We start from the raw sequence: 20,770 nt of genomic DNA, 5'->3' as shown, positions 1-20,770 counted from the left end.
GAGGGAAAAGTAGGTTTCATAAGCTTAGTGAGGAATATGAGAATATTTCCGGGAAAGCCCAGATCCCTTTCTTTACGTTTTTAGTATCCCTTACAAGGGCTTTGACCACCATCTTACTTGATTTCAAACATCTTTAAGGGGATATAGAACATACTTTTCCCCCTCAAATGTAGTTTAAAGTACAATAAAAATGAAAAGTTGGAAAGAATCACCCCAAATTATGTTGACACAATTATCAGGTATACTTGGATATATGGTAAGACTTTGCTTTCCCCCAAATTATCCCTTAGTAAAGGAGTTGCCTTCATTTTCATCCTCATGGAAGTTCTAATGTTAAGAGGTGCCTTCTCAATTACTTTGAACAACAAAACTATTAATTTGTCATAATATATTGGCCTGACCTCTGTCAATGCTATTTTTGATGCCAATAGAGATTTCTTGACAAAATCAGTAGAAAAAGAAATTTAACACAGATTTAGTGTTGGATGTCTTAAGCCTTTTCAAGACTATTTTGGAAAACAGTAGTAGGCTGTGAGCAGAGGAATGATGTATTCTAACTAAATTTGAAAAAGATCCCTCTTGCTGTTGAGTTGTGAATAGTCTGTAGGGGGCAGGAGTAGAGGTAAGGATACCTTTCTGTATTTCTGGTAAGAAATGCTGGTGGCGCTAGTGAAATGTTGAGAAGAGGTCAGATTGTGACTGTATTTTGAAGATAGAGCCAATATAATGTTTTTCTGATTTGGGTGTAGGGTATGAGGAAATTAATCAAATATTAACTAAATATTTTAAAATCAAGCATATCCCACACTCCTATTCCACACACTTTGACCTAGCAATTCTTCTTTTAAAAAATTAGTCTAAGAAAATAATCACATGTGCAAAGAAGTTTAATTTTTTTTTTAACGTTTATTTATTTTTGAGAAAGAGAGAGACAGAGCATGAACGGGGGAGGGTCAGAGAGAGGGAGACACAGAATCTGAAACAGGCTCCAGGCTCTGAGCTGTCAGCACAGAGCCCAGTGTGGGGCTTGAACTCACGGACCACGAGATCGTGACCTGAGCCGAGGTCGGCCGCCCATCCGACTGAGCCACCCAGGCGCCCCAAGAAGTTTGTTTATACAAGAATATTATCACAGATAACTATAGAGAACTGGCCAAATAATTGTTGGTAGCTCTGTAAGCGGAAAGAGTTCGGGGTCCCCAGAAAAAAAAAACATAACGTTTGTGACATAAGAGAGGTCATTTTAAGCCCCTAGCCATCTTCCCCACCCCTCACCCCCAAGGTCTGTGCCCTACTTGCCCAAGCACACTTTCCTGGACTTTCTTGGAGAACTTTCTCAGAACTTTCTTGAAGGTTAGAATTACAAAGAAATACAAAAACCTCAGTAATTAAAGATTTTAAAGGAACAAATGGAATGCAAAAACTAACAGTCTCTACTAGGCCAGGAAATAGCCTAACCATTTCAGAGACAATAAATCAGTAGTAAAAACTTACAGTGCTGTTTCGTAAGTAAGCAAAGTCCTGCGTTTTTTTCCTGAGATAAGGAGCCCAAAACCCCATCTAGTTTATACAGGCTCTCAGAGCATATCCAAAGCCCCTCCTCGGACAATTCCCTCTGCTTCATTATGTTAAAATTTCCATCCTCGGAGGAGTATGAGGTTCATTAAATGTAACATAGGATGCATGTATAGAACTGTTTTCTAAGTACCCCTGTGCAGTCTTATGCCTGCCTTTACATTTGATGACAGAGCTTCCTTTTCTGAATATTCATCCTATCCCTAAATAAAAGGAACTCACTGGGGCGCCTGGGTGGCTCACTCTGTTAAACGTCCAACTATTGGTTTCGGTCATGATCTCGCAGTTCATGGGTTTGAGCCCCACATTGGACTCTGCACTGACAGTGTGGAGTCAGCTTGGGATTCTCTCTCTCCCTCTCCCTGCTCTTGTGCAGGCACACTGTCTCTCTCTCAGAATAAATAAATAAACTTAAAAAAAATTAAAAACAAAAAAAAGGAACCCACTCACCCCTGCTCAGGGATTCACTACTTTGGAAGTTATGCTCCCTGATATCTTTATTTGCTGCAAATAGTTTCCTTTGTGTGATAACTCTCTACCTGGTCTCTACCTGTAACTTACCAGAGAGCAAACCCACATTGGTTTAGTTTTAGATCCTTTCAGTAAAGTTATTAGGCAGCCATTAAAGTGACTTACAAGTATGTTTCTGGACATGGAAACATGTTAACATATTTATGGGTTTTGTCTTATTAGGTATTTTACTGAGAATTTGGGGTATTTTAATGGGAAGTTTTACTTCCCATTGGTTGCTGCTATAGTAACTTGGAGCTCTGTCATGTTAGCTTTTGGTTGGTGAATATTTTGTATCTGATATGTGCTTAGAGAAGATTTCAGAGAGGTAGTTATCTTGTTTTTATACAATTGAATTTTAAATTGTTGCACAAGTTATTTTTGAAAGAAGTTGACTCATTTGTTACATATTGAATTCTGACATGTATCAGAGGTTAAGTTAAATGTAATTTAAAATGCATGTAGTACTAAATTTTACCAAAAAGCTTTGCCATTTTAGAGTGATTTCTTAGCGATTACTGCTCTTCTCTCATTAAACATGCATTACACACCTACCACTGCACAAACAAATGGAATGTGCTAGAGGAATCATTCCTATATAATTATCTAAAGTGAAACTAACCGTTATTAGAGTTAATTGCATCCCTAAGAGCACTTCTCTTTGCTTCACTAAGTAAGTTTTGTTTGCTATGTTCAGATTTAAATGAATTTTTATTTCATCTCTGTGTTCATAAAATGGAAAACATGAAACAATTTTCCTAAGATCATTTCTTTGCTCTTCTCAGTAAAACCCATTATTTATTTAATGTATTCCTATTACCACTGAATTTATCACCAGTAAATAATTCTTGATCAGAAACATTAACTAGAAGATTTAGAATAAAAAATTCTCCTGTTTTTGGTGTTCGATCTTTCTTTGGTGTTCATCTTTCTTCCCCGTCCCCCATTTTTCTTCTCAAATTTCTCTTAAAATTTTTTTTGTTTTAAAATTTTTAATGTTATTTATTTTTGAGAGAGAGACACAGAGTGTGAACTATGGAGGGGCAGAAAGAAAGGGAGAATCTGAAGCAGGCTCCAGGCTCCGAGCTGTCAGCACAGAGCCCAGTGTGGGGCTTGAACTCATAAACTGCAAGTTCATGACCTTAGCTGAAGTCAGAGGCTTAACTGACTGAGCCACCCAGGCACCCCAGTTTTTGTTGTTGTTGTTTGTTTGTTTTTGTTTTAAAGATTATTGTACAGTAAAATAGATTTTTTCTTTTGATGCATAGTTCTGTGAATTTTAATACATATATTTATTCATGTAACAACTACAGCAGTCAGGAGACAGAATAGTTCTGTCATCTTAGAAAACTCTATATCCCTTTAAAGTTAACAGTTTTCTGGCATCCAGTGATCTATAGTTTTGCCTTTTTGAGACTATTTTATAACTAGGAATATTTTTTGAGATTGGCTTCTTTCATTCAGCATGCATAATACCTTTGGGATTCACCCAAGTTGTGTGTATCAAGAGTTTGTTCCTTTTTGTTGCTGAGTAGTATCCCAGCAATGGATGTACCATGGTTTATCTAGATTTACACACTGAAGGACATTGGGTTAGTTTTCAGTTTTTGGTGATTGTGAACAGGGCTACTATAGACATTCACATGCAGGTTTTATGTGAACATAGATTTCACTTCTGTAGGATAAATCTCAGTAGTACAATTATTGGGTTGTAGGGTAAGTATGTTTACATTATTAGAATTTACAGAACACCTTTTCAGATGCATCATTGTGTATTCCCAGAAATGTAGGAGTTCAGTTGCTCCTCATCTTTATTAGCACTCGATATTGCCAAGTGTTTTTTTTTTTATTTTAGCCAGTCTATTAAGTGTATAGTGTTTTTTTTTTAAACCACAATATTATTGAGATATAATCCACATAACCAAAAAATTCTCCACAGTCTAGGTTTAGAACATTTTCATCACCCCAAAAAGAAACTACATAGTAGTCACTTTCATCTTCCCTCTCCCTTCAGCCCCAGGCAACTACTAATTTTTCTGTCTACAGATTTGCCTGTTTTGGACATTTCATATAAATGGAATCATATATGATCTTTTATGAGTTGCTTTAATCAATTAGAATAATGTTTTCACGCTTTGTCTACATTGAATTCTATATCAGTACTTCACACCTTTTATGGCTGGATAATACTCCATTGCATGGATATACCGTATTTTGTTTATCCATTTATCAGTTGGTAGACATTGGGGTTGCTACTTTTTAGCTATGAATAATGATGCTGTGAACATCTGTGTACAAGTTTTTCTGTGAATACGTTTTTAGTTCTCTTGGGCGGAATTGCTGGATCATATGCTAGCTAGTTCCACATTTGCCCTTTTGAGGACCTGCCAAACTTTTCTAAAGTGGCTACACCATTTTACAGTCCCACCCACCAGCAGTATGTGAGTATTCCAATTTTTCCACATTTTCATCAACACTTGTGATCTGTTTTTGATTGTAGCCATCTAATGGGTATTAAATGCTATCCCATTGTGGTTTTGATTTGCATTTTCCTGAAGAGATGATATTGAACATCTTCTCAAGTGCACATTGACCATTTATATATCTTTTTTGGAAAAATGTCTATACAGATTTTTTGGCCACTTTTTATTGGGTTATTTATCTTTTTCAAAAAATTTTTAATTTTAAATTTACATCCAAGTTAGCATATAGTGCAATAATGATTTCAGGAGTAGATTCCAGTGATTCATCCCCTATGTATAATACCCAGTGCTCATCCCAGCAAGTTTCTTCCTTAATGCCCCTTACCTATTTTAGCCCATCCCCCCTTTACACAGCCCCTCCAGCAACCCTCAGTTTATTCTCTATATTTAAGAGTCTCTAATGTTTTGTCTCCCTCCGTGTTTTTACATTATTTTTGCTTCCCTTCCCTTATGTTCATCTGTTTTGTATCTTAAATTCCACACGAATGAAGTCATATATTTGTCTTTTTCTGACTGACTTATTTTGCTTAGCATAATACCCTCTAGTTCTACCCACGTTGTTGCAAATAGCAAGATTTCATTCTTTTTGATTGCCGAGTAATACTCCATTGTGTGTGTGTCTGTGTGTGCACATCTTCTTTATCCATTCATCTGTCGATGGACATTTGGACTCTTCCCCTACTTTGGCTCTTGTCGATAGCACTGCTATAAACATTGGGGTGCATGTTTCGAAAGAGCACACCTGTATCCCTTGGATATGTACCTAGTAGTGCAATTGCTGGGTCATAGGGTAGGCCTATTTTTAATTTTTTGAGGAACCTCCACACTGTTTTCCAGAGTGGCTGCACCAGTTTGCATTCCCATCAGCAGTGCAAAAGAGATCGTCTTTCCCCACATCCTCGCCAACATCTGTTGTTGCCTGAGTTGTTAATTTTAGTCATTCTGACTGGTGTGAGGTGGTATTCATTGTGGTTTTAATTTGTATTTCCTTGATGATGAGTTCTGTTATTTATCTTTATTGTTGAATTGTAACAGTTCTTTATATATTCTGGATAGAAGTCCTTTATTAGATACGTGATTTGTATATATTTTCTCTCATTTTTTGATTTGTCTTTCACCTTCAGAACGGTGTTCTTTGAAGCACAAATGTTTTCAGTTGTGATGAAGTCTATTTTATCTGTTTTTAATATGTCTCTTATACTTTTGGTCTTGTATCTAAGAAACTATGGCCACAAAGATTTACACCTGTTTTCTTCTCAGAGTTTTATAGTTTTAGCTCTTACATTTAGGTCTCCAGTTCATTTTGAGTAAATTTTTGTGAACAGGTGTTCAACTTCATTCTTTCACATGTGGATATCCAGTTTTCCCAGCACCATTTGTTGAAAAGGTTGCTCTTTCCTCACATCAAAAGATGCTCAACATCATGCATTGTCAGAGAATTGCAAATCAAAACTATAATGAGATATTACCTCACACCTGTCAGAATGGCTAAAATTAAAAAAAATAACACGAGAAAAAATAAGTGTTGATGAGCATGTGGACAAAAAGGAACACTTGTGCACTATTGTTGAGAATGCAAACTGGTACAGCCACTCTAGAAAACAGTATGGAGTTTCCTCAAAAAGTTAAACATAGAACTACACTACAACCTAGTAATTGCACTACTGGGTATCTAACCCCAAACTACAAAAACACTAATTCAAAGGAATACATTCACCCCATGTTTATAGCAGCATTATTTCCTCTAGCCAAGATATGGAGGCAGCACAGTGTTCATAGATAAATGAAAGGATAAAGAAGCAGGAGATACACACACATATGCACACATACACGTATATATATATATATATATATATATATATGTATATATATACATATATATATGTACACATACACACTGCACACATACACATACAATGGAAAATTATTCAGCCATAAAAAATAATGAAATCTTGACATTTGCAACAACGTGGATGGAGCTAGAAAGTATAATGCTAAGTGAAATAGTCAGAGAAAGACAAATACTGTATAATTTCACCCATATGTGGAATTTAAGAAACAAACAAACAAAGGAAAAAACAGAGAAACCAAGAAATGGGTTCTTTTTTTAAAAAGTTTTTAATGTTTTTTATTTTTTCTTAGAGAGAGAGAGTGGGGAAGGGGCAGAGAGAGAGGGAGACACAGAATTCGAAGCAGGCTCCAGGCTCCGAGCTGTCAGCACAGAGCCTGACGCGGGGCTCGAACTCATGAACTGTGAGATCATGACCTGAGCCGAAGTCGGACACTTTACCGACTGAAACACCCAGGCGCCCCAAGAAACAGATTCTTAACTGTAGAGAACAAACTGATGGTTACCAGAGGAGCTGTGGGTAGGGGATAAGGTGAAATAGATGAAGGGGATTAAAGAGTGTACTTATCATGATGAGCACTGAGTAATGTGTAGAAGTGTTGAATCACTATATTGCACTCCTAACGCTCATATAACACCTTTTGTTAACTGTACTGGAATAAAAATAAAAAACGTAATTAAATAAAAAGAAAGAAAAGAAAAATCAATTGACCATAAATGTAAAGGTGTATTACTGGATTTGTGATTCTGTTCCATTCATCTGTATGCTTGTTTTTATGCCAGCACTACATTGTCTTCATTATTGTAGTTTTGTAGTTAAGTTTTGAGGTTGGGAATTGTGCATATTCTAGCATTATTCTTTTTCAAGATGGTTTTGGCTAGAGTGAGAGTGTATAAATCTGAATAGGATTAAGTAACTCCCTGCTTAAAAATCTTTAAATCAGTCACATCTGATTGCATCTATCATAAAACTTCATATCCCTAAACTGATCCACCAGATTTACAATCTGACCCCTACCCATCTTTCCAGTTTCATCATTGACCTGTTTTTCTTGCTCACTGCTTTACCTAGCTCCTTAAAAGCTTTATTTTTTTTTTATTTTATTTTTTTTTATTTATTATTTTTGGGACAGAGAGAGACAGAGCATGAACGGGGGAGGGGCAGAGAGAGAGGGAGACACAGAATCGGAAACAGGCTCCAGGCTCTGAGCCATCAGCCCAGAGCCCGACACGGGGCTCGAACTCACGGACCGCGAGATCGTGACCTGGCTGAAGTCGGATGCTTAACCGACTGCGCCACCCAGGCGCCCCTCCTTAAAAGCTTTAAAATGCCTTTCCATTGCAAGGCTTTTGTATATCCATTTGCTTTTGCTTAGAATGCTCTTGTTTTCACTTTACCTAATTCCTACTCACTGATCAGATCTCTACCTAAATATCATTTTTTAAATGTTGTTTTTCTTTTTCATTCCATTTTCTGTGTTACTTTCTTTTCTCTCCATTGTTTTCTTCCTACCTGCCCCCTTTTAAACTGAATATTGGTAAAACATCTTAAGTGTGTCTTCTATATCATGGATTCTGTTTTTTGCATAGATATTTCAATGCTATGTTGCCACCAATGTTCTTTTTTTTTATTTTCTTTTTTTTAAAGTAGGCTCCGTGCTGAGCATGGAGCCCAATGCAGGGCTTGAACTCACGACCTTGAGATCAAGAGCTAAGCTGAGATCAAGAGTCAGATACTTAACCTACTGAGCCACCTAGGCACCCCACTACCAGTGTCCTTAATTAATGCTTTTTTTCTTTTTTCTTTTCTCTCTTTTTTTTTTTTTTTGCAGTCTTTTCGTATTAAGCTGATCTTTTAATCTCAACCTGTTCTCACCTTGTGGTTCTCTGTTGCAGCTTTATAATGAAGTACTGTGCCTGGTACAGTAATATATGTTCAAATATGTGACTAAAGGAATGAATACATGAGTAAACAAAAACCAGATCTTGGTGTAACCTACTGAGACTATCAAAATATTTTTCTACGAAAGTATTCCTTTAAAACCCAAAAAACAAAAAGCCCGGCTATGTTGAGGTATGACTTATGTACCCTAAGACTTATCCATTGTAAGAGTGTAATTCAATGATTTTTAGTAGATTTTATAAGGTTGTGCAAGTCTCACAACAGTCCAGTCTTAGAACATTTCCATTACTGCAAAAAGTCCCCTCATGCCTATTTGTCATTAAATTCCTGCTTCCACCTCCTGCTTTCTGTCTCTATAAATTTGCCTTTTATGGACATTTCATATAAATGTATGCTGATGTAGTTGCTCAGATACACACACACACACACACACACACACACACACACACACACACACGTAAAATTATTTGCATTTTTAAGCATGGCTTTCTAGGGGTTGCCTTCCTGTCAGCACAGTTCATTGGACAGTGGTTGTGCTCTGATATCTTAAGCCAGTGTGACTTTTCATCTGCCAGTGGATCTGCATTTGGGTAGAGGAGCACATTCCAAGTTGAGGCCATTTTCAAATCTGCACTGGTGTTTAAGGACTGACAGTTCCTTTTGTGTCTCCTCTGCCTCCATGCACCTGTGAGCTGGCGTTGAGTTTGCCAATCATGATTACAAACTGAGGCTACTGGAGCTGTTCATCCTCCTTGCTCTCCTGCCACCTGGAACATCACTTACACTGACAGCACAGCTGAGAGTGTGTGTTATTCACCACTCCAAAATGAGTGACTCCCTTTGATCCTGGGAGCAAAGCCATAGTCTTCATAGTTTCCCTGCCTCGCCCTGCTCTGCAGAACCTCTGTCCTGCTAAGTGAGTGGATGGTGGGGTGGGAATAGTCTTAGGCAAGAATGTCATAGACTTTCATTGTTCTTCCTCAACATTTAGCAGTTTTTCAAACATAGATGCTGCTTAGGTTGTTGTATTCCTTTGTTGATTTCCAGAGGACTGATGGGGTTTCTGTCAGCTTCATCTTGCTTAGTTTTGGGGGAGAATTGCCTACCTTCTCACTAGTCCATAGCTAGACGTCCTGCCTCTCAGGAGGTATTCTTTTTTTAGCATAGCTAGTCCTTTCCCCAGGTGTACTTACTATTAGGAGACATATAAGGAAGGGAGAATTTTTAAGGAATTAGCTCATGTTATTGAGGTGCTGGCATTTCTAAAATCCACAGAGCAGTCTGGCTGGTAAGACTTGATGTTAGCTTTGAGTCCAAATTCTGCAGGGCAGCAAGCTGGAAATTCAGGTACAGTTTCTGTGTTACTGTCTTGAAGAGAATACCTTTTTCTTCAGAAAACCTGTCTCTTCTAAGGATTTCAGTTGTTGGATGAGGCCCACTCATATTATGAAGGGTAATCTGCTTTAATCAGAGTCTGTTGATTTCATTGTTAATCATATCTAACAAAAACCTTCACAGCAACATCTAGACCAAACTAGTGTTTGGTGTTTGACCAAACACTGGGCACCATAATGGCTTAGTTGACATATAAAATTAACCATCACACTTGCCCTCTGAGGATTCAGGGCACATTGTTTTAGTCTAGGTGTAGTCTGATTGCTGTCTGCTTTGTAGTATATATCCTTGCTCCAGCTAAACTAGTATTTCCATAATATGTGTATTTTACATATACATAGTATATGTATTTTACATAGTATATATGTTTTACATACATGCCCTTGCTTCTACACATCCACACCTTGGTCATAGTGTATCTTCAGCTTAGAATACTCTGTGTATCTAAACCTTCTCTGTTCTTCTGAAGGCTAGATCACAAACACACACGTAATTGTCTTTTCACAGTACACACCAGTTCTCCTGAACTACTTTTTGCCTAAATATGCTGTGTTCTGTCATGCCATTGTGCTTTTGCACACAAGTTCCTACTGCTTAGAGTACCTCTCCCTCTTATTTTCTATAAGGCTTTTATAGATTCATCTGGTGGACTTATGTGCTCCTTTTCATTATACTCTTGTTGTTTATATCTACTAAGGCACTGATTGCATTTTGTTGTCATTGTTTGCATATCTATCTGTCCATGAGACTTTGTTTCCTGAGAGCAAGGGTCAGTGCACTGCTGTCGTTTTCAAAGCTTATCCTCAGCCACACCCAAGTATCTGGCCTGTAGTATCTAAATAAATAATTTGTGGAATGAATAAACTAAATCTGTGTTAAAGATTTGGAAGTTGTATATTTCTTCTGTAATTTCTCTTTAGGGTAGAATGTGGAGATAATGACTTCTTAGGGATGAAGCAAATCTGAATACTAGAGATGAGCCTTGGGTTAGACCTCAAACATACTTGGTCATATTAAATATTTGCATAACCCACTGATAGAAATAGTTTTATTTATTTTTCCATTCTGTGGAAGGTACAAAGCTTCAGAATTGTCACATTAAGAAATGCTGTTTCTGATTAGAAATGATTTATTTTTGCTTGCACTTGTGTATACTTGTGTTCTAAGAATATCACAGTATGTAAGACAGCTTTAGCTTCTTTCTAGCCAGAATGTAATGGTGATCACTGATGACTAATTTGTGAACAGTTTTAATGTGATGATAAAACAGCTTTTTCCTTTTCTCACTAGATGTTGATCATCTTTCTGAAGTAGAATCTCCATGGCCTGAACATTTTCTGAAAATTATTTTGAGCAGAATATCTATTTAATAACAAGATAACTACATCAAGATGGTTGGAAAACTGAAGCAGAACTTACTATTGGCATGTCTGGTTATTAGTTCTGTGACTGTGTTTTACTTGGGCCAACACGCCATGGAATGTCATCACCGAATAGAAGAACGTAGCCAGCCCCTCAAATTGGAGAGCACAAAGACCACTGTGAGAACTGGCCTGGACATCAAAGTGAATAAAACCTTTGCCTATCACAAAGATATGCCTTTGATATTTATTGGAGGTGTGCCTCGGAGTGGAACCACACTCATGAGGGCCATGCTAGATGCACACCCCGATATTCGCTGTGGAGAGGAAACCAGAGTCATTCCCCGAATCCTGGCCTTGAAGCAGATGTGGTCACGGTCAAGTAAAGAGAAAATACGCTTGGATGAGGCTGGTGTTACTGATGAAGTGCTGGATTCTGCCATGCAAGCCTTCTTACTAGAAATTATTGTTAAGCATGGGGAACCAGCCCCTTATTTATGTAATAAAGATCCTTTTGCCCTGAAATCCTTAACTTACCTTGCTAGGTTATTCCCTAATGCCAAATTTCTCCTCATGGTCCGAGATGGCCGGGCATCAGTACATTCAATGATTTCTCGGAAAGTTACTATAGCTGGGTTTGACCTGAATAGCTATAGAGACTGTTTGACCAAGTGGAATCGTGCCATAGAGACCATGTATAATCAATGTATGGAAGTTGGCTATAAAAAATGCATGTTAGTTCACTATGAACAACTTGTCTTACATCCTGAACGGTGGATGAGAACGCTCTTAAAGTTCCTTCATATTCCATGGAACTACTCAGTATTACATCATGAAGAGATGATTGGGAAAGCTGGGGGAGTATCTCTGTCAAAGTGAGTAGAAGTTGTTTTTTGTTTTTTTTGACCCTGTGTTCAGGTAGTAAAGGGGTGTGTGTGTGTGTGTGTGTGTGTGTGTGTGTGTAAACTACAGAACGTGTTTCTGGAACAGATATAACTTCATCAGTGAGTTTTTTAAAAGATTTTTTTTTTAATGTTTACTTATTCTTGAGAGAGAGAGACAGAGAGTGAGAGAGAGACAGAGCGTGAGTGGGGGAGGGGCAGAGAGAGAGAGAGAGGAAGACACAGGACCTGAAGCAGGCTCCAGGCTCTGAGCTGTCATCACAGAGCCTGACATGGGGCTCAAACCCACAAACTCCGAGATCATGACCTGAGCTTAAGTGGGACACCTAACCTACTGAGCCACCCAGGTGTCCCTTTCAATGAGTTGTTTTAAAAATTCATTATAGGCCCTTTCATTTATTTAATTCATTTGTATTTTTATGAATTGTGGTTCTTATTTATTTGATAGAAGCCAGCCCAATTTATAGCAGTGAAAGGTATTTTTCTTTAATGTCCATCATTCAATTTTAGCGACTCCTGATTTCTAATTTCTAGGTAGTTTTATTAATAACAATAGTCAACTTTGTGTAGATTAAGGTTAATATGAGGAGAAGCATCTAATGTTGGTGAGCAAGTGGTGAATTCTAAGCATTTTGGAATTTTTAGTGATAGAGAAATATAAAGACTAAAATGATCTAACCCAGTCCCTTCATTTTACAGGTAGGAAGACTTAGTCAGAAAGTAAAAATGATTTACTCAAATTGAGATGGGAAGGCCAGGATTAGAATCTGTGCTTTGGTCTCAGTGGGGTAGTGCCATTTTCCATGGCGTATAACACATAGTGCTTCTTTTGTCATCTGATGGATCTTGATTTTTTTAAAGGGTATAGAACTCCAAAATTTGGAAGCTCAATCCATAATCCATACAGGAAGTTCCTTAGATTCAAATACTTCTAGAACTATTGCATTTTTCTTTCTTTCTTATGAAATAGTGACTGGGGTGCCCTGACTTGATCCGACAACCTGATTTGATGACTTATATACCTAGAATATGGATATAAAAATGGAAACTACTGTTAAATTCACATAGCATATTTTTATGAGGAAGAAGTTGGGTGTAACTAAGTTTTATTTTATTTCTTATCTTTTCCCATTCATAAAAGTAATATGTACCTGCTGTCAAAAAAACCCCAAAAAACAAAAAACAGGGTACTTCCCTTCTGTATCTGCTTTTTCCTACCAGGGAATATCTTCTTGATTTCTTTTTTCAATGTATAGAACTTGTACAGTGAGTATTGATTCCTGATGTAGATAATTTGAAAGGAGCAGCTGCATTTCTGCACCTAACTTACAGGTATGATGATAAATTATTAGGTATTATCACTCTACTGGCTCTGGGTTCTGTTTATTGATTCAAAGAGAATTATAGCCATAGCTAATGTCATCACAGTTTATTGTTCTTTTCATATAATAGACCATAACTAATTTCTAATCACTTGTATTCGTAGGTTAGCGTTTCACTTTGTGTGCTTGTATGTTGGCCCAGAGATTCTGTTGCTGGCTCCTTCTAGTAATACAAAATAACACCAAACCCCTGCACCCTTGCCATCCCTAGTCTCTCCAAGGAGGGATTAAGGAGATATGCTCAAGGTAAATTTTGGTGGAAATCAGGACAAGATCATTTTACATATATAATTACTATGTTTAAGGCAAACATGAATACCAAGGAAATTCATAGAAATTACAAACAAATGGATTTTAGAAGGGGAAGAGACCTTACTTAAGTAACATTTAGCATACAGAATGGAGGCCCAGTGAGGTTCTGTGCTTTTTCAAGAATCATATGTGGCAGAACCATGACTAGAATTTCCAATGCTTATTCCAAATTTCTTGCTATTATATGAGTTTTTTTTTTAATTAAGGAATACTTACATATTAAATGCACAGATATTCGGTGTACAATTTGATGAATATTTGTATCTGTATACACTTGTATAATCACCATCTGTATAAAAATACAGAAAATTCCCAGTACCCACTAGGCTCCTTCATGCTCCTTCTCAGTTAACATCCTCCTCAACCCAAAAGTAACCACTGTTTCATCCTCTGTCACCAGAGGTGCTATGACATTGTATATGAAGTTCAGAAATAGCCTTGCTTGTTTTTGAACTTCCTATAAATGCAAGCATGCCTATTTATTATTTTTTGCCTGGTTTCTTTCATTTAACATTAGATATACCCATACCATTGTATGGATTGATTTTTTCATTGCTATGTAATATTCCAATGTATAGATATAACACAATTTATCCATTGTTCCTTTGGTGAACATTTGGTGTTTCCAGTTTGGGGCTATTATGGATAAAGTTGCTAACACCATTCCTGTACATTACTATTGGTGGACATAAGCATTGATTTTTCTTGGGTAAAGAAAAATGAGTAAAGTCACTGGATCATAAAATATCTCTGTATCTCTATATTTATATGTCTTTAACAGATGCTTAATTGTTTTTCACAGTGTCTGCACCAGCAATGTATGGCTATAGTATACACTTACGTATTATAGTTGCTTTGCATCTTTGCTAACAACTTGTATTCTCAGTCCTTTTAATTTTAGCAGGGCTACAAGTATTTTTTAAACTTAAAAGCAAAACAAAATAACAACATTTGAATTCCTTTTTGAAACAAATCTTCCCAGAGTTCCAATGTAAAACAGATAAAAACAAAGCTGTTTTGTTTGAGGCAGGTCCAATCTAGGCTGTACTGCTTTTAAGGCTGAGTCTCTGTTCTCAAAAAGAGCTAATTGGGAGATGAGGCAGAAACATACAGAATTATTCCATTAATAAGTACCAAGTTGTAAATATCTCATATTACTTGAGAGTTGTGACCATAAGGAATTCATAGCCCAGAGTCAGTCATCCTGTGTGCTTTGCTTTCCTATAAACGTTTTTATTCTGGGGAAATTGTTTAAAGTCAGTATTTTAATATTTATTTTTGTATTATTTAGTACTAAAATATGGAAAATATTTACGCAGTTTTGAAGGCTTGAAGATATCACCAGATGGTTCAGGATCATATGAGAAATTGTTGAAGACAGTGATAAGGAAAGCCTTCACAGTTCTACCTGCCTTATTTTATTAACTATGAAAGTTAAGCTTTCCTTTGCTTTGCTTAGGAATTTCCAGTTGTTTTCAGTTAGAGTGGTACCTCTTGCCTGCCTGTCATTTCCAGTTACAGTAGGAGCATAGGGTAATCATCTGCTAGTATATTTAAGAGTTCCTCTATGAAAGAATTTGGTGGAAGAAAGCATTCTTTCATTCTGGGATGGTGAAGGGAGTCTTCATTAGAGACTGCTGAATATAGGATGGGCTTTTTTTTCCTTTCTTTTTTTTCTTTTTAACTGAAAATAAAAGCCAAGTAATGAGTCACGAAGGGATGAAAACAGATTCTTTGACTGGCTGATAAGTTTAGTTCTGCATTAAGGTTACAAGCATAGAATTTTAGGTATACTATTTATTATGTTTTTAGATAGTCATTTCAAGTTCAGTAGTATAACTAGTTTCTCCAGTGATTGATGTTGTTAACTTTGATGTTTTGAATACTGTGTTCTATTTTAATAAATTATTCACCCATACTCTTCAATTTCATATTAAATTGAGCTATAGTCTTGAATATGATGGCTCAAAAATATGATAGAGAATTCACTGATTGCTTTTATTTCTTCTAAACTTATAGAGAATAGAAAAAAAAAATTGAGACATTTCTAAATGTCTTTTTGCCTTTCAAGAAATGTTTGTACAGCAAAGTAGAGGGGTATACATTTTAAGGGAAATACCTTATGCAAATTCTAATAGAATTTTCTAAGAGATTGAATATGGAGTAGGATTTTGCTGATTAGTGAATGGTATCTACTGCTGATGCCTGCTCCTCCAATATTTTGAGTAGGAAATGGAAATAAAGTTTGAGGCTATTTACATTAACTTCTCATGAATTGTGGAATTTTTGTGGAATTTCAGTAATTTCCATCTGGGAACATTCAGGAAGTTACTAGAGTATACAGCATTGTTCCTGCTTTTAAACTCATTATACCATAAAATTGCCTGGAACAAATAAAAATCATCAATAACAATAACAAAACAATGTACCATCGTATACTTAAAGGTGACTAAAATAAAACAGTATCCTAGGATCAGTAAACAAGTTTATTAGGTCAAAAGAGCAAAGTCAGAAAACAAAACAAAACAAAATATAATGGTAACCCTTAAACTAGAACCAAAGAATCACAGCTATAATTCAGAGACAAGTTATCTGCTTTTAGGGCAGAAAAAAAGATATGTAACTATTAAGCACAAATAGGTTAGAAGGAAAAAAAGCAGCAGTAAGTAGAAGAGAACAAATAGGAATACAATAATTGACAGTCTCTGAAGCTTCTAGTAAGTAAAGCAGAGAGAAAACTAGAAGTCAGATCCAGAACAAAGTATTAAAGAACAAAAATTCAACGGAGTAAATCTTAAAGATTTAATTAGCGTTATTGATCAGTTCATGAATCAGGCAGAATCCCATCTAGCAAGTAGAGGGGAACTCCAAAGGGCTACAGAAAAGGAAAGGTTTTTAAAGGTAGAAAGCAAGTGGAAAAAAGGAAATTATTAGCAAAGAATCCATTGTTATAGACAAGGTTGCCCTCCTAAGGGGAATGGAGGGGGGTCTATCATTAAATTTATAAGTTCTGACCAGGAAATTCCCATTTTGACTGGTTAAAGGTTACATTTCAGGGGGTGTGAAACTGCAGTTAGATTAGGTATTAATTCTGTTTTGCTTTGTTTTGTTTTGTTTTTTTAGTTATAAGAACCAGTTTAATTTGTTCTTTGCCTCTCTGTTGTCATCGACCTTAATTAGGTTGATTTGATGTTGAACAAAAGGGCCTCCACCAAACTTAACATACATAGTCTTATCACAGTTGGATGCAAGCACACAAAGATGGGCTTGGTGCCTGTCAGCTTAATGTGCTCGGTCATCATGAATTAGGGCCATCTTCAATGACTCTTGAAAGGAAGTATAAACATCCATTACACCTCCAGCAGCAATGACCCCCTCTGTAACCCTTGTATTCTGCTGGCCATAACTTAGTCTTATGGCCACATATAAAAGGCTAGGGAATGTGTCTTTATTCTAAGTGACCATGTGCCCAACCAAGAGTTGGTGTTTCTTTTACCAAGGGGAATAGACTGGATATTGGATATTGCAGCTGAATCTTGAGTGCCCTCGGGCCTCTGCCTCCACACCGCTTGGCAGGTGGTGGTGGGGGGGGAGTAGGGAGGGAAGCCAGGTATTAAGTCTTGGTTTACTGACTTTGGAGCCTTCCTCAATGCAGTGACACCATTTTGGGCTTGTGGTTTTCTTTTTAAAACAATCAAATAAATAGGTGAGAGCAATGAAGACTGTTTTTTGGAAATGGAGATACTCCTAAGTAGAATAGTTATTAAATTTTGAATATTAAATTTCTTCTTAGTGTTCAAAATGGAATTTAGTTTAGAAATTAAATTTTTTTATAATATAGGATTAACAGGGAAGGATAATAAAATGTCCACCTGAGAATTTTCTGAAATTGAAGGATGGGAAGAATATTATGAGCAAGTTAAGAGAAAGACAGGCTATGTTCATGCAAATGATGATCACTTCTACAGCATGTAAAATTAATAGCATGCAAATTAGCATTACAACTCTAGTAGCTCAGATTAAAATATCCCAGAATAATTTTATAAATATTATTTTTTTAATTACTTTGGATTGCTTATCCTTTGTGAAGGCAGTAAACCTAGCTTTATAAATCTGGTTGTGAATTGAATGTTAGCTAACAGCAATATTTTTGTAGTTGTGGAAATCACTGTTCTTCTACTACAAATGGAAGAGATAAGTAGCTGAGAAGGGTAACTGCATAAACAATGAATGCAGATGACAGCAAAACAGGTTGCAAAAGAAAAAGAGCAGAGGAAAAATTGTATTTCAGAAAATTTTAGTGAAGAATGTGAAGAAACAGCAAGAACGTTAATAAAGCACAGTGTATACTTTTCTTGAAGACTATGGCATTTGATGGCAAAAAGCAGAAATTGGGTATTAGATCATTTATTAATTTAGATTAAGTGTCTTTTCGAAAAATAGAGATCTAAAATAACCATGGTTTTAAACAAAATAGTGGCTGTTACATAAAAGAAGGCAGACCAAGGCTGGTTTGGAAGCTCTGTAGTCATCTGGCATTTAGGCTGCTTCCAGCTTTTGGCTCTTTCAGCCCCGTGGTTCAAGTTGGAGTCCCAATCATATCATCCGTGTCCTTAAGTAGCAGAACAGGGGATAGACTGGGCAAATAAGAAGGTGAATTTAATATTTTTTAAGGGCATTTCCCATGAATTTCCTTCGTTCCCTTACATTCCAGGTAGCCCCTCTCCTTGCATTCTGCTGGCCATAACTGAGTCTTATGGCCACATATAAAAGGCTAGGGAATGTGGTCTTTATTCTAAGTGACCATGTGCCCAACCAAGAGTTGGTGTTTCTTTTACCAAGGGGAATAGACTTGATATTGGGATAGGCAGATAACAGTCTCTGCAATTCACTGAGTACCTACTACGTGCCAGATACAGTGTTAAGGTCTCTGTCTTAAAGGTACACATGATCGAATAGCAGATACAGATTCATAACAGTACAATGTTAAGTAGTATGGGAAACTAAGAAGAGGTAATGTGTGGTGTTCAGGAAGGCCTTCCTGGAGATTGTGGTATCAGACCGAGAAATAAAGTCGTGTTTCTTGACCTTGGCACTATTCACATTTTGGGTCAGATAATTCTTTGTTGTGGGGGTTGTCCTGTACATTGTGGGGGTTGTCCTGTACATTGTGGGATGGAGCAGCATCCCTAGTCTCTACTCAATAGATGCCAGTAGCAAAACCCCTCCCCACTTTGTGACAATCAGAAATGTTTCCAGACATTGCCAAATGCCCCCTGTGGAGGCAAAAACGCTCTCCATCTCCCCTCCTGTTGAGAATCATTGACCTAAAGGATAAGTAGCTCAACAAATAAAGGAAAGAGCATTCAGTTTTAACTTGCAGGATAAGGTGCTCCTTGGGTGAGCCATGGCTAGAGCGCTGTAGTTGTTCCTTGACTGTCCAGTGTCTTTCTCTTCCTTAGCCAAATGAGCCATCAAGAGATATTACTCCTAGAAGCAGCCTGTGTCTAATTCTAGCCCTACAGTGTCCAAAAAGAAGAGATGGGTTGGAAGGCTTCTTGTGGCATGACTCCTGGCCCAACCTAGGGGCCTAGCGGCAGGCACAAAAAGACTTAGGGAACAACTGGTCCCTGTTACACTGGACCTATAGACCCTGCCCTTCCACCATACAGTGAAAGTCATGTACGCACAATCCCACCTGGACCCAGAATGTTTAATAGCCTAATATAATATAACCTAATATAATTTTTAAAATATAGTAAAATAAAACAAGGCAGTAGTCACTTGGAAGTTACAATATGGACAAATTCTCAAAGAAACATCTAGGGTCGCCTGAGCGGCTCAGTCAGTTGAGCATCTGACTTTGTCTCAGGTCATGATCTCACAGTTCATAGGTTTGAGCCCCACATTGGGCTCAGTGCTGACAGCTCAGAGCCTGGAGCCTGCTTAAAATTCTGTGTCTCCCTCTCTCTCTGTCCCTCAAAAATAAATAAATATTACAACAGTTAAAAAAAAAAGATGAGAAACATCTCAAACTGTGGTATTTATGAGGACTATAGGCAGTTTGGTGTTGCTAGAAAGTTCATTTTCAGGTAGGACGTAGTGGGAAACAAGGCTTGAGAGAGTTGGTAAGGATCAAGCTGTGGAGGGCCTTATATTTTATGCTAAAGATCTTGAATTTTATCCTGTAGACCAGTTGCTTGCAAACTTCTCTTATTAGTGGGACACTCATTTAAAATCTCATGAGGAACCTTGGTTTCTAAAGTACCTAGAAGTGGAGTGGGTTTGTTTGAAGCAACATTTAATTCTGTTTGTATTTAACAAAACTGAAACGAAACTCGTGGAATTATAAAATTTCTATTTTGTTTTTAAAAGAAAAAATTGATTATAATGTCCTCCAGAATGTATAGAAATGATAAAAATTTGGGTATTATAATCGTTTCTAAGAACACTCAATAAGTATAAGTTTGACTTTATTAAAAAAGAAAATTCAACTGAGTAAATTTGAAGATCTAATTGGCTTTATTAAATGATTCTTCAATCAGGCAGCATCCCATCTAGCAAGGAGAGGGGAGCTCCACTGAGCTACACAAGAGGAAGGTTTTTTAAGGCAGAGAGAGGGCATAAAATCAAAAGGAATTTATTTGCAAGGAATGCATTGTTTAGGCAAGGTTGCCTTCCTAAGAGGAGTGGAAGGGGTCTGTCAATAAATTCCTAGTATTGACCAGGAAATTCTGTTGACTGGATAAATGTTACATTCCTGGCAGGTTGAAACTGCAGTTAGGTTAGTTATTAAGTCTTGGTTTCCTGACTTGGGCTTTAACCTAAGTGGCCCCATTTTGCGCCTGTGGTTTTCCTTTTAACAATTATTCTGCCCCTTTTGATCAGACTCTCATCTTAACTGAGAGATATGATCAAAATTTAAGGCATTAGCACCACTCTCAGCTACTACTCTGTAGTTCTTAGCAGCTTTTGTTGATCCTTTGTGTGGCATTCACAGGTCATAACATTTTTGCTTTATCACTACTTGCTCACCTAAAAGATAATCAAGGGCTATTTTTATCAAGAACAACTTTGGCCAGAGTCTAAAGATACCTT

At 37.0% G+C, this 20,770-nt stretch overlaps 1 protein-coding gene across 4 annotated transcripts in view; it reads left to right on the top strand.

Moving 5' to 3' along the window:
- TPST1 (tyrosylprotein sulfotransferase 1) overlaps window positions 1-20,770 on the top strand; it is a 178,789-nt gene that overhangs the window by 32,011 nt on the left and 126,008 nt on the right. For all 4 annotated transcript variants that reach the window (XM_086692061.1, XM_086692058.1, XM_086692059.1 and 1 more), the window contains one exon: window positions 11,006-11,951. In XM_086692061.1, the coding sequence (XP_086548187.1) occupies window positions 11,107-11,951 (845 nt within the window). In that variant the 5' untranslated portion in view covers window positions 11,006-11,106. The remainder of the gene's footprint in view (window positions 1-11,005; window positions 11,952-20,770) is intronic.

The sequence above is a fragment of the Puma concolor genome, chromosome E3, assembly GCF_028749965.1.
Source record: "Puma concolor isolate L17-30 chromosome E3, mPumCon1.1.hap2, whole genome shotgun sequence".
Lineage (NCBI taxonomy): Eukaryota > Metazoa > Chordata > Mammalia > Carnivora > Felidae > Puma > Puma concolor.
The sequence above is the reverse complement of the archived record's forward strand: the minus strand, read 5'-3'. Positions and strand labels throughout refer to the sequence as shown.